The sequence below is a fragment of the Plasmopara halstedii genome, assembly GCF_900000015.1.
Source record: "Plasmopara halstedii genome assembly, contig: Scaffold_1583, whole genome shotgun sequence".
NCBI lineage: Eukaryota > Oomycota > Peronosporomycetes > Peronosporales > Peronosporaceae > Plasmopara > Plasmopara halstedii.
This window is the reverse complement of record NW_020188494.1, coordinates 866,132-878,129: the sequence shown is the minus strand read 5'-3', so window position 1 is coordinate 878,129 and position 11,998 is coordinate 866,132. Positions and strand designations below refer to the sequence as shown.

General features: G+C 44.3%; 2 protein-coding genes across 2 annotated transcripts; one reads left to right on the top strand and one right to left on the bottom strand.

Moving 5' to 3' along the window:
* Positions 1 to 4,248: 4,248 nt before the first annotated feature.
* On the bottom strand, positions 4,249 to 4,989 carry PHALS_01767 (uncharacterized protein; the record flags this gene model as incomplete). Its single annotated transcript, XM_024716225.1, has 2 exons — positions 4,249 to 4,430; positions 4,497 to 4,989. 2 exons carry the CDS (start codon positions 4,987 to 4,989, stop codon positions 4,249 to 4,251), a joined length of 675 nt encoding a protein of 224 aa, XP_024581844.1.
* A 927-nt stretch (positions 4,990 to 5,916) lies between these two features.
* PHALS_01766 (uncharacterized protein) lies at positions 5,917 to 6,334 on the top strand (the record flags this gene model as incomplete). The annotated part of the gene is made up of 3 exons (XM_024716222.1): positions 5,917 to 5,960; positions 6,058 to 6,258; positions 6,322 to 6,334. 3 exons carry the CDS (start codon positions 5,917 to 5,919, stop codon positions 6,332 to 6,334), a joined length of 258 nt encoding a protein of 85 aa, XP_024581843.1.
* Between the last annotated feature and the right edge of the window lie 5,664 nt (positions 6,335 to 11,998).

The window sequence follows — 11,998 nt, the reverse complement described above, 5'->3', positions numbered from 1 at the left end:
GAGAAGAGAAGAGAAGAGAAGAGAAGAGAAGAGAAGAGAAGAGAAGAGAAGAGAAAGATAATACTTATTCTTTGCCGAGTTTCCCTTTAAAAAATTTATTCGGACTGGCTTAATGTAGTGGCGAATGTGCTTTCTCGTCGCCTCGACTGTAAATTGGTGCATGCACAATGGGGACGCTGTCAACTGATAAGGCAATACGTATAGCGTGCGGTTCGGACGCAACATTCGTATTGCTACTGGGAGCGCTGGAAAGCACGCTATTTTGGTATAATAAATTCGCTTAGGGCACCGGCATGCGTGGGTCGCTATGCCTTATCCCATGGCTTGATGTATTACAGCAATGACTCACAAGATACGCTGCGTTTGGTAGTGTCATAGGTAAGGATATGACTTTCGAATAGCTTTCTTAAAAAAGACTTCTATACAATGCACAGACTATCTTTTTGGGCAATCACTTCAAAAGAGAGAACAGTTTTGCCTAAAGAGCGTTATGAACAGGTGGAAAACATGTAAAAGTAGGAAATGAACATATGTGTGCTCGTGTGCATCCATCGACGTGTTAAACCCTGGCCACTTTTGATGGAGCCCTGGCTCGCGTATTCAATTCAAGAGATAGCTATATCGAGTTATTTGGTGTTTCGGAAGACGCGATCGATAAAACCAGAATTGTGATTTTTGTAGACCAACTGAGCAAGGTGATCATTCCACTACTATTATATAAACTGTTGCCGATGCGAATAGAGTCAACTTTTTCCCGACCACATTCCCTTGCCAACAAAGGTTGACGGTGGCTAAGGTATCAAATGAAAGTTGCGCAATATTGAAAAATTCTGGAAGCATTGACCATGGTTCTAGGAATCAATTTGAATAAATCGGTCCAGACAACCCGCAATTCAAAGTCAAGCGGATCGTGCGAAACCCGTCGTGGTGGAGATCTTCCGAAGCACTAGCGCGGAAAAACGATGCTGCGGGAGCAAGACTCTCCCACTTATTGATTTTGCGTTAAATATCGTATAGATGCCTTTGGAGGCTTTTTTGCTGATAAAAGATTTGTATAACCACAGGTTCCATTGACACCTCTACAAAGAGGTTTCTGATGCAGTGGAGGAGAGGCTGTCAATTCATTTCGACATGCTGCTGTCATCATAGCTAAATTTTATAGTATCTATAAACTGGTGCATTTAGTTTTATCAAAATGGGTGTCATGCAAACTATGAATGCGAGCTGTGACGTGCAAAAGACTGGTTACAAATGCGTGCAGAGCAAATGATGATATTGAAGTCAATAGACCTACATACACAAGCAGTTTCCGCGCTTTTAAAGCTAAGTCGCGATTGCATTACATCATATCGCTCACAATCTCAGCAAAGAGATGCTTAATAAAACTCGTAAGATTCCACTGATAGCGCGAGCACATCCTATGTTTACAAGATACAACAAACACTATATCACGACTACGCTTTGCTGGTGTATTGGGGTGGTAGGCCCAACAACAGAAGAGTTTAGTACGTCCTCTGCCCTAGATCCAATTGTCATAGAAGATTTTTGACAGCGATTTGAATCACGACGCAGGTAGCTTATTCCCAGGAGTCTTCGCGGTCCCTATTTCGCCCTAGTGTCCAGGTGAAGCTCCCACCTCTCGCCAAATCGTGGCATACGACACGAGATCGAGATTAAGCCCAGTGCAAGATATCTGCCATTGCCTCAATTACAATTGTCAGCTGAACAATACAATTTTATAGATTCGTCCTTCGCTGTTAAACAGCAACAGGGGTGGTTGGGAGAGCTAAACCCCCATAGTGCGTCAACGTTTACGCTCGCACCAATGACAAGTGGCACATTGTACACGTATACAACATGTTGAATGCTAAAACTGTGCTAGCACAGACGCCTATTCCACGCAAGGATACCATTGAAAACAAGATGACTGACTCGAAGCACTTTAGCGTGCTCAATCTATTAGATGGCTACTATGAAATTTTAATGAATCCTCCATCGATTCCGTGTACGGCAGTGAGCACACCTAGCGGTAGACTTTAGAAGTGACTTGTGACGCCATAAGAACTCTTTATTTCGTTCATTGCAATCGTTCGCGTCGACGTATTTTGATGATATTGTTGTCCATAAGAATCCCAGAACAGACCGACTTATCGATCGAGTGCATCTCGAACACATGGAACAGGTATTGGTAAGTATGACAGAACATCAACTCTTTGCAAACATTTATTATTGTATATTTGGCGCCGAAAAATTACCAATTTGGTTTGTTCTGTCGGCGTCGACGGTGTTCGAGCGGACCCAGCACAGACCAAAGCGCTCTCAGAAAAGCCGACGCCGACTTACCAGAAGGATATGAAGAAATGGTTCTGCTTGGCCAACATCTCCATCGGTATACCAAGAATCATGCCGTTATGACATGCCCATTATTGGACTTGGTAAAGAAAGGTCATGAGTTATTATGGACAAATAATTGTGCAGTTGCCTTTTACGAGATCAAGCTCAGCTTGCAGGCAGCGCCAATATTGGCATTACCAAATGACGATTTACCGTACAGTGTCATGGGCGACGCCTTCGACTTTGCGATCGGATGTGCATTGCTGCAGCAAGATGTTAATAGGCAAGGACGGGTCATCTCATATCAGTCGAGGCATCTGAAGGCACCTGAACAGAATTACCCGTTCACGATGAAGAGATGTCAGCAATAAAATATGTTTTAATGAAGTTTAAAATTAATCTCTTCGGATTCAAGCCATTCGCCTTTTATACCGACCACGCATCGCTGCGTACAGGGAATCAATTGTCATAACGATTAGCCCGTTGGTGTCATTATTTGTAAAATATAAATTTACAGTGGTTTATAAGCCAAAAAAATTGGATGTCTGGGTGGATGCCTTATCTCAGCGTCTCGATAACGAATTATCCGTGAGATCGCAAGCTACTTCAGCGTATTCGACATGATACAACAAGCATACCCAAAAGACCCAGCGTGGGGTTTTTTTACGTGGTAAAAAACTACGGATAATTTTCTCTACATTCCATTATCACCGCGAGATTGCTGTCAAACTCATCGATACTCACTCAAGACAGGTTATTGTACTTCCCGGTACATAAAGAAGATGACTCTCGGATTGTTGTACCCGACAAAGAATACTTGTAACACAAGTTGGTATATGAAGTACACGATTTGCCTATCGCAGGTCATTCCGGTCGAGAGAAACCTTTTGCAGCGCTTGCACATTTCTTTTGGTGGTGCAGATTGTATGTTGGATTGAAAAGTATCTTCAGACGTGTGACATATTTCAGCGTGTGAAGCCCTCACCACACAGTCGAGATCCGTTGCAGAGTCTGCCAATAGCAGCAGATTGCCGGTGGTCTGTCAGATTGGATTTTTCCTTTAAGTTACCCCTTGCTGCCGCAGAGATAATGATGTTTTGGTCCTTTTAAACGTTTGAGCAAGATGTTGCGCATCGCACTAACCGTTGATTCCGTGATTGGGAAATAGAGCGCTCGAATTTTCACTGATCATGCCTTTCGACACCATCGATTGCCAAAGTCAATCGTATCCGATCGTGATGCGCGCTTTCCAGAGGACTTTCGACGAGCTTATTTTGTCTATCAAGCACTCGCCTAGAGATGGTCACTCGAAACCATCCAGAGACGGATGGTCAAACTGAACGCGCGAATCTTGTTAAAGAAACATGATACGCAGATTTTGTGCATCGTCGCCGACGACATGGAGTGATGTGCTCCCGATGGTCAAATTTGTCATCAACAATGCGGTCCATGCATAGGCTTGCGCCACTTTACACAAAGGCCTTCGCCATCCTGTATTTCCTAATGAGGAATCACGCAAGGTTTTGTGAGGGAGGGGCTCATCAAGCGTTTGCATCCCAACTCACTACGATTGGCAATCGTCAGCTTCGTCAAAGTATTGACAAGTTCATGACCGAAAGAGCAACTGTTGTTTCACGTACGTGATGCTATAACGGAAGCGTAAGATTTACCGATATCAAATACTGATATCCAGGGACGTGGAACCACATATATAATAAAAAAGATGATTATGTACTATTCACAACCAAGAACATTGCAGATGCTGCAGTCTCTAGTCTAGGATCTTTCGAACTCCTTCCCCAATACATCGGTCCCTTCAAGGTCTTGCAGAGTACCAAAATGCATATACATTGGACTCACCAAGATGGAGCAGTATCCAGTAACCTTTAAATGTCGGCTTGCTCAAGCCAAATCTTAGCGATTTATCTCATCGTACGGACGGTACGAACGAGGTTGATCGTAATCCGGTGACGAAGATCTTGAACGAGAACGAACGCGTCGTTGATACCCAAGAGTCGAATCGCACTGTGCCACAGCACTCTGAAGTTTAGGAACTTCGTCACGAAGACGTTGACTTTCCGCTTGGAGCCGAGCGGCTTCCGTCTAATGAGCAGACATTGCTGCGTGATAGTTCAACTTTCACATAGCGAGCTTCAGCCCACGGTCATTTTCGCCGCCTTCGACATTTGATGATCCATCTTTGCGATCGCACTGGCGTTTGCATCTGTGAATCCTACGACCTCGTCCAGACGCATCGCTGTGTCCCTCATCTACGAGGGTAGCACCGACAAAAATGGTATCGACGACACCGCTGTCAATTGTTGGACCAACGAGGGTTTCGTTGACGGAGGGAAACGGATACAGATTTGCCATTTCCATGTGACAAAGATTGTGTCGGTCCACTGACACCTTGGTGAGCAACATCTTTTTTTTGATGACGGGGCTTTCCGGATTCGGATAGCTCGAGGGGGTCATCTTCGCAACTTCTTGCTGGTTGCCGTGACGCGGTCTATAAGTGGAAGTTTGCAAACCACCACCGGCTCCACTAGGAGCCGAAATGGTTTTTTGTCCCATCGTTTGGGGCCTAAACATGGGAGTCGACAACGACGAATGCAGTGACGATGCAGGTGGTGAAACGCCTTGCAAATCCACCATACGACCGATCCGTTAATAGTTGCCGCCGGCATAAATCGGTGTTTTGATATGCCACCTCAGATCCTTTGACGATTGCGATTGATAACTACGGCAGACCCGACGTACAGATCTGTTGTCGTTATCAGGCGATCTCCAAGGTGCGCGACATGCGTTTTCGATATGCGAAACTCGAATGCGAGGGAGCAGGTTAATGCACGTCCTGAAAGCTTCGTAGGGTATCCATTATCGGCGTCGCAAGTCACGGGATCAAAAACGTCGCCATACGAAAATGACTCGGTGGCGTGCATTCATTCGCAGATTGCTCTATAATGTCGTACTGCGACTCTGCTAGCCATGTTTGCATCCATGGTTCTCCATGTACATTATAGTACGGTGTGCATACGCCGCCATGTCGCGACAACTATCGTTTGCTGTGCTAGATGCTGCAAACAAACGGCTCGACGGCCTCCTCTAGAGTCATCGAAAAACATTTCCTAGGAACTGCCTGATCAAGCAAGGGGACTCTTCAGGATCTTAGGGTTCGATATCCATACCAGCGCTGGCCCCTAGAAGTCGTGGAATAGGCCACACGTTGCTATTCCACAATTATTGCGAAGCGTATTCTCCGCATGTAGCACAGCGGCGCTGCTGGCGTCGTCGCCGTTGGCGAACTCATTAAAGTTCTCGGCGCGGTCACTGACCCATGGTTGAGGTTAATGGGGCACGTGCGACAGCAACGCGAGAAAACTAAGCCCCAAGAGAAAGCTAACCCAGCCATGAGCAGCTGTGACCAGCTGTTCCGTTACAGCTATCCCGTCGAAAGTAAAACTCTGTTGTAGACGAAGGAGTTTTTCTATCATCCCATGTAGCTCAGAAAGGACACGGTTGTGAATCACAGGGGGGACTCTATGCCACGCCTTACGGTGTTAATGCTTAGGAAGCTTACCTATGACGGGAGCCATCTCAGGTTTGGACGCATGTCGAGAGCTTACGTACCGCCTCAACTAAAAACACTTATGATAGCTAGCCACTGAATGACTTTTTTCTGACGTTTACGCTTAATGGATTAAAAAAACTCGCACTTAAAAGAGGAATCCCTGGAGGACAGCCGGTTCTACCAGGGCTATTTGTAGTATCTGATAAAGCGGACAAATTAATCTCGTCAGTAAAGATAAGGTATTTTTTGAAGAAATTGCACTTGCTTAATTGCCACTCACGATTTAGCGCACCTCGACTGTCATCTCTCACGGAGAAAAGGCTAGATGAATCGACGTGGAGCACTTTTGACAAGTCAGTGAGAACCAACCGTGTAGTGATTATTAAGCGTGGTGAGTAGCTGTTACAGCTGTCTAGCGGAATCAAATAGGATTTTAAATGGCAAAAAATGGGAGGTGATGGATTTGTCACTCCGACGTCTGCGTGGTGCGTGATACCTTTCAAAGGTATGAGTTGATGCCTAAATTGATCGATTATTTTACTAAATACGGATTCTAATGTCTATTTTTTGGGGTTTCAGCACGATTTTCTCACCCAGTTCGCAAATTGAGAACAACGCCTTCAAGCACTATCGCCAGCGTTAGTACCCGAAGTACACTCCTTATAAAGGATACGGGCATTTCATACCGCTGTCCTCTAAGTGCTGGCGGTGCTTCTGACGTGAAACGAAAGAGCCAGCTAATGGTTCTTTAAATGTACGTAGAAGGCACGCCTGTTTTTCTGGCCTTGTATCAACGCAGCAAGTTAATTCTGATGGCCTAAAACTGCAACCACGAGTAATAGTTTAAGTAAGATTCGGCTTTACTTTTGTGCATGTAGATGTACAGAACGAGCTTCCTGATCCGATTTAAGCTCGAGTGAAAAGTTTGACATCGTCTTGATTTGACAGCGAGATGTCGCATCTTTTCCTACCGCTGGAAAAGCGCACGGAGTACGTAGCTCTTGTAGAAAGGGCTGAGCGCAGTGAGCGCCTCCTCAACGGTAAATGGTTTGGCTCTGTGTCCATAAGTGATAGCGGAGAGTTTGGATTTGTGCTCGAAGAGTCACTGCCACCGCTGTTGAAATTTGCTTCTAGCGCGTAACTCTGGGAGACAACGTCTTTTTTGAAGAATTAGTTAAGCCATTTGATTAAGTACTCGTGAAGGGGTTCCCAGAGCAAGTATGCTCTAAGGATCAGACCGATAAAGTGCTGATAGTGGAGTATGACTCCAAGCGTTGTGATTGCGCCTCAGCAGTCATTTAATGTTTTAAAATGATAAGAGAGTGTAAATCCCAGTTTGATCTTAATGGACTATTACGGCGTAAGTACAGTCATCTACTGATTCCATATTATTTTGATACAGAAGTATCAAATTTAAATAAAAGTAACTGCTTGAAGACTACATCGTTCTTTTTGCAGAATTCTGAAGATTCAAAACCATCGAGGTATCGATTTTGTAAAGATTTAGGCGTCACCTGAACCGGAACTAAGAATCTCTATTTAAACTAACACTGTAAGTTCCCTATACTATTCTGAGAGTACATATATATAAGAGTACATCTATTCATATCCAATGGCATATACACGCTTGCTATCCATTTAAACTCAAACGATTTTCATTGCCTAATCTTCTGCTAGCGGCTCGCATATCATACGGACCTATTCTTTTGAGTTCTGTCAACATTAAAGATATCGACATTCCGATACTTGTATATATACACAATTATCTCGAGTGCCATATGGATTTGCCCAATTATAAAAAAATGTGCAAGGGTTTAGTAGCCAAAGTTACAGAACTCGTCCCGTTATATATCTTCCATTAGGTGTGGACCTCGTTAAGGTTCATGCTATGTTTCATATGAAGCCACTATGCAAACGTGACTGCCCTCTAACAGACCACTGTGTCTAGCCACTACGTGGCGGTATTGCCAGTAGTTATACATATTAATTAGATATTACTTTATTAATAGAAAAACCTTAAATTTAAGATATAGGCGGCTCTGCCGCAGATAAAGCAAATAAGTACAGTTTCAATTTTGAACGGAAGATTGTATTTTCTTTGGTTAAGGTTTTTAGATACTCTTGGAGGTAGCGGATCGCAATCCGCTACACTCGTACCGGTTTTGGTACAAAATGTAAGGTCGGTGACGTAAGTAAGATTCCTTAAATCAAAGAGCTACGGCAGCCCCGCTACTAAACTTGTGCCCTCCACGAAAGATGTACCTTTAAACTACAAGCTGTTAAAAGTGCCGCTGATCATCTGAGCACTGGGCGGAGGAACACGTCATCGCCCTCTTCGTGATGCTTTATAAGCCAGCTTTGGCGAATAGAGTCGTCTCATGCTTTACTATGCAAGGTTTTAAGCACGACGTAAACGTCGAGGCTTAAACCCCCTCACAAGCTGCTGCTGTATATTGCTTCACTTATTTTCAAAAATCTTCCTGCAAGTTCGGTCGTCTTCCACTAGTGGGAAGTGTGCAGCAACTGTAGACCCCACCCCGCCTTATTACGAGCGAGATTGTGGTCGAGGTTGCGCCAGACCACGGCATAAAACAAATTTGCCGGAGTGTAAACTCGAAGCTCCCCGGGGTTTTGAAATAAGGGTTCTCCTAGCACTTTACTGGGAACTCGCTGTAACCGTGGATTATCTGCCGCCGCATAAATGGTTCTACGTGAGAGTATGTCTCTACTTGCACGTCGAGCATTGCTGGCATACTTTGACTCTCTTGAAGCTGGCCCTCATGATTTTTTTTCAGTTATGGTGACTTGTAGACATTCTCTTATAGATACGTCGCGCAGATCTCGGATTTGCACTCTGAGCTTCGTTTTATTGCACTGACTGATGAATCACGTCCGGCGGTCCTATCAGCGTAGCAGCTTGTGCGTTGGTGGTAGCTGTGGATGCTCGAAGCGCAGCAGCTCTACAACTATGCCCCTTACATCATACGGAATGTAAGCACGAATTATGTAGAGGATTTGCTCAGCTCACATAGAAATTGGAAATGTCTTCAATTTTGTTGAGATAGCCTGAGTATAACTCATGGCTATTTGCTCCGACAGTGAACGATCCGATTATCAACCGCAGAAGCTGCCTGTACAGAAACGACATTTGCAATCATCGAAATTATCCCACACAGCTTATTCTTTTGTGTTTTACATGACTCTGGTATCAGCTTGTTGTTCTTCTTCGTTTTGACGTGTCGCACACCACCCATCGCATGAAGCTCAATCATATCGAAATAGAATGACCAATATTGCCGCGATGAGTAGCCTTGCTGATATCAGCAAGCCAAATATGGTCGACAACCTCTTGCAAACAAGACCTGAATCACTTTGCTGTGGTATCAAAGAAAGCTAAATTGTACTACATCATTTATGTTAAATGGGTAAAGCCAATGAATTTCTATCTTGGGTTATTCAACGTAAACTCAATGGATATGAGCAACTTGCTCGAGCAACGAGAACTCTCCGCGCAAGTACTTCAGATAAATGACTGATCAACCCACCTCTTTGCGGTTAATCAGCGATTGACAGAACGACGTCAAAACCTCGACAAAAGTTGCGGATCAATATCTGATACAACAAAAAGCTGAAAGTAATATTTGTAAGAAATTTTCGAGAAATAATCTTGCTGTAGCCTAACCGGTCAAAGTTCAGCGGACAGCAGAAGCTGCGACATGAGCCATTTTCTTCAGGTCGTCCACAAACATCACAGTACCCGTCATACCAGACGTGTCACTAAGAGCACCAAAATTATAGTCCATTTAAATGGAATGCCATCTCTCTGCCCGGATCGACAGACAAGCCGAGGTGCTGGCGCATGCGGAGAGTATTTGAATCATTACCATGTTTCAATCGTGCGCACATGTGTGCTTACCCTTTTATACATGCTGAGCCACCACTATTAAGCGCTCAAGAAGCAATATATATTTCTGCTAGGTGACTACCTAAAGAGAGTTTGTTTTCAGCTTACGGTATCATAAACTAGAGATAAACTAGAGATCATCATCATGCGCTAGACTCTACGCCGAGTATTATGTGAGTCAGTGCTGAAATAAGTAAAGCCAGGAAGCAAGACAGAGCAGTATAGGTTATGCGCGCCTTCTCTTATGTGCTTTCTGACGCTTCCAGTAGAACAGCAGATGTTGAGTCTGAGCCATACGCTACACGTAATACCTTATCAGTTGACCGCGTCACCATTGTGACATGCGATAATGTGTAGTTGGAGCGGCAAGACAATAGATCCGCCACTGCGTTAAGCCGATCCGGTAAATAGTTTTAATTTGGAATACTCGGCAAAGAAGGATAACTATCTTGCTATTTTTTGCTTGAGATAAGGTGGCAATGTTGCTGTGAGCAACTATGCATGACTCGTATATAGAATGCATACCTCAGAAATAGAGAATACACCCTTAACTTGACAAGACCATAACCGTGCAAGTAGCTCTGTGTGGACAAGAAAAATTTTCTCGGCAGCTTTCTGCTGGGTAAAATTAACACGATCACATGCTTAGGCCTGCTCAGAGCAAAGGGCGGCATAACGCAAAGGGTTAGGCGGTACAAACAACTCGGAATGGCCGATCTGCGTTAGAATTTCCCAGAATTGGATAAGAATGAGAATTTCTCTCACAGCCGTTATGACCTCTCCTTGTGCATAATTCAGCGCCGTTTGACAGAGATTTTTGTGAGGGGTCGTGCCATTTTAGCACAGTTTACACTATGCTTGCCAATATTTTTTCAGGTCGAACCACTTCCTTCACGTTTTTTGGACAAAAACATTGACCAATATACGATGGTCTTCCTCTTCGTGGGATCAACCCACAGAATATATTTTCCGATAAAGCAACCAAGAAGGGAAAATATCGTTGGCGCCGAAAACACTCTTATCTAGATTGACAGATGATCTATCCAAGCGCGTACACTCGAGCACCAATCGCAAGTGATCAATGCGGTTTTCCGCATCCAAATTTCCGTGTCCTGCACGGCTATGAACAAAAAATCGTGCATAGCCGTGATGCGACCTGAACAGTTGGGTCATCAAAGGATTGAACACGCTGATGTTTGAGGCATTCCCTGTGTTCTAATCAGCCATACCAAATCATCCCGCTCTAAGCGCTGATCGGTATCGCTCTATCATTTGCGGATGACAATAATAATGTGCTTAGTTGAGCGCATTTAACGAATTGCAGCCGATTGTGCTGTTCTGCACCACATCCTTTAAAATAAAGCGTTTTTCCTGAAATAATAAATGCAGTTGGTCTTACTAGCGTATGCACAATTTGTATCAGGAAGTCGCGCTTTTATGGTAGTATACTCTCTCACACACAACCCGCTTTGCGATGTGTACAAAAGAAAGTGTCAACGACGTTTCACTGATTATTTACGAAGCGCCATCGCCGTGTGATGATATATTTTTTTTTTGGAACTAAGTCAATTTCATGACGCACTCCCCTATCCGGAGGATGCACGCGCGATGGATCTTGCGCCGCTACGTTGTTTTATTTCTTCCATAAAACGTGATGTTGATTTGCTGAATCCTTCAAAACTACTGTTATAAACCTCGTACTTGTACTTTGCTAGTGTCCTCAGTGAAAGATTCATATATGGCGGATGAAAAGCTCAGCCATCCTCCAGTACAGGCCCCGTTCCACTTCGGTGGATTCCTCCTCGTGAAATTTCAAACACAATATCGAACAAACACTTCCTTTAGCTTTGATAGATCTTTTGCTGGATGAACCGAGGGTTTACTAACAAGCTCTAGGACTACCTCTCTTATTTCCTCAACGAGTGATTTATTATCAATTCCTGCGGGCCCGTCGCGTGATAGTGCTGTCCCAAACGTATCATCACATCGCAGTAAGACTAAGCCATCCTTCTTGTCTTTAGGCCCTGATCCTATTACTCGCGGCTTATTTTAACCCTTCAACTCAGTACGATGGCAGCCAGGTCTTCCTAAAAGCTGCTCTGTGCCTAGTGGGACGTAGCATCCTCTCTAGGTTTGCCGACCAGGGCACGCAATGCGCGATTTTTCGTACTTTCAACGATAAAGCATTC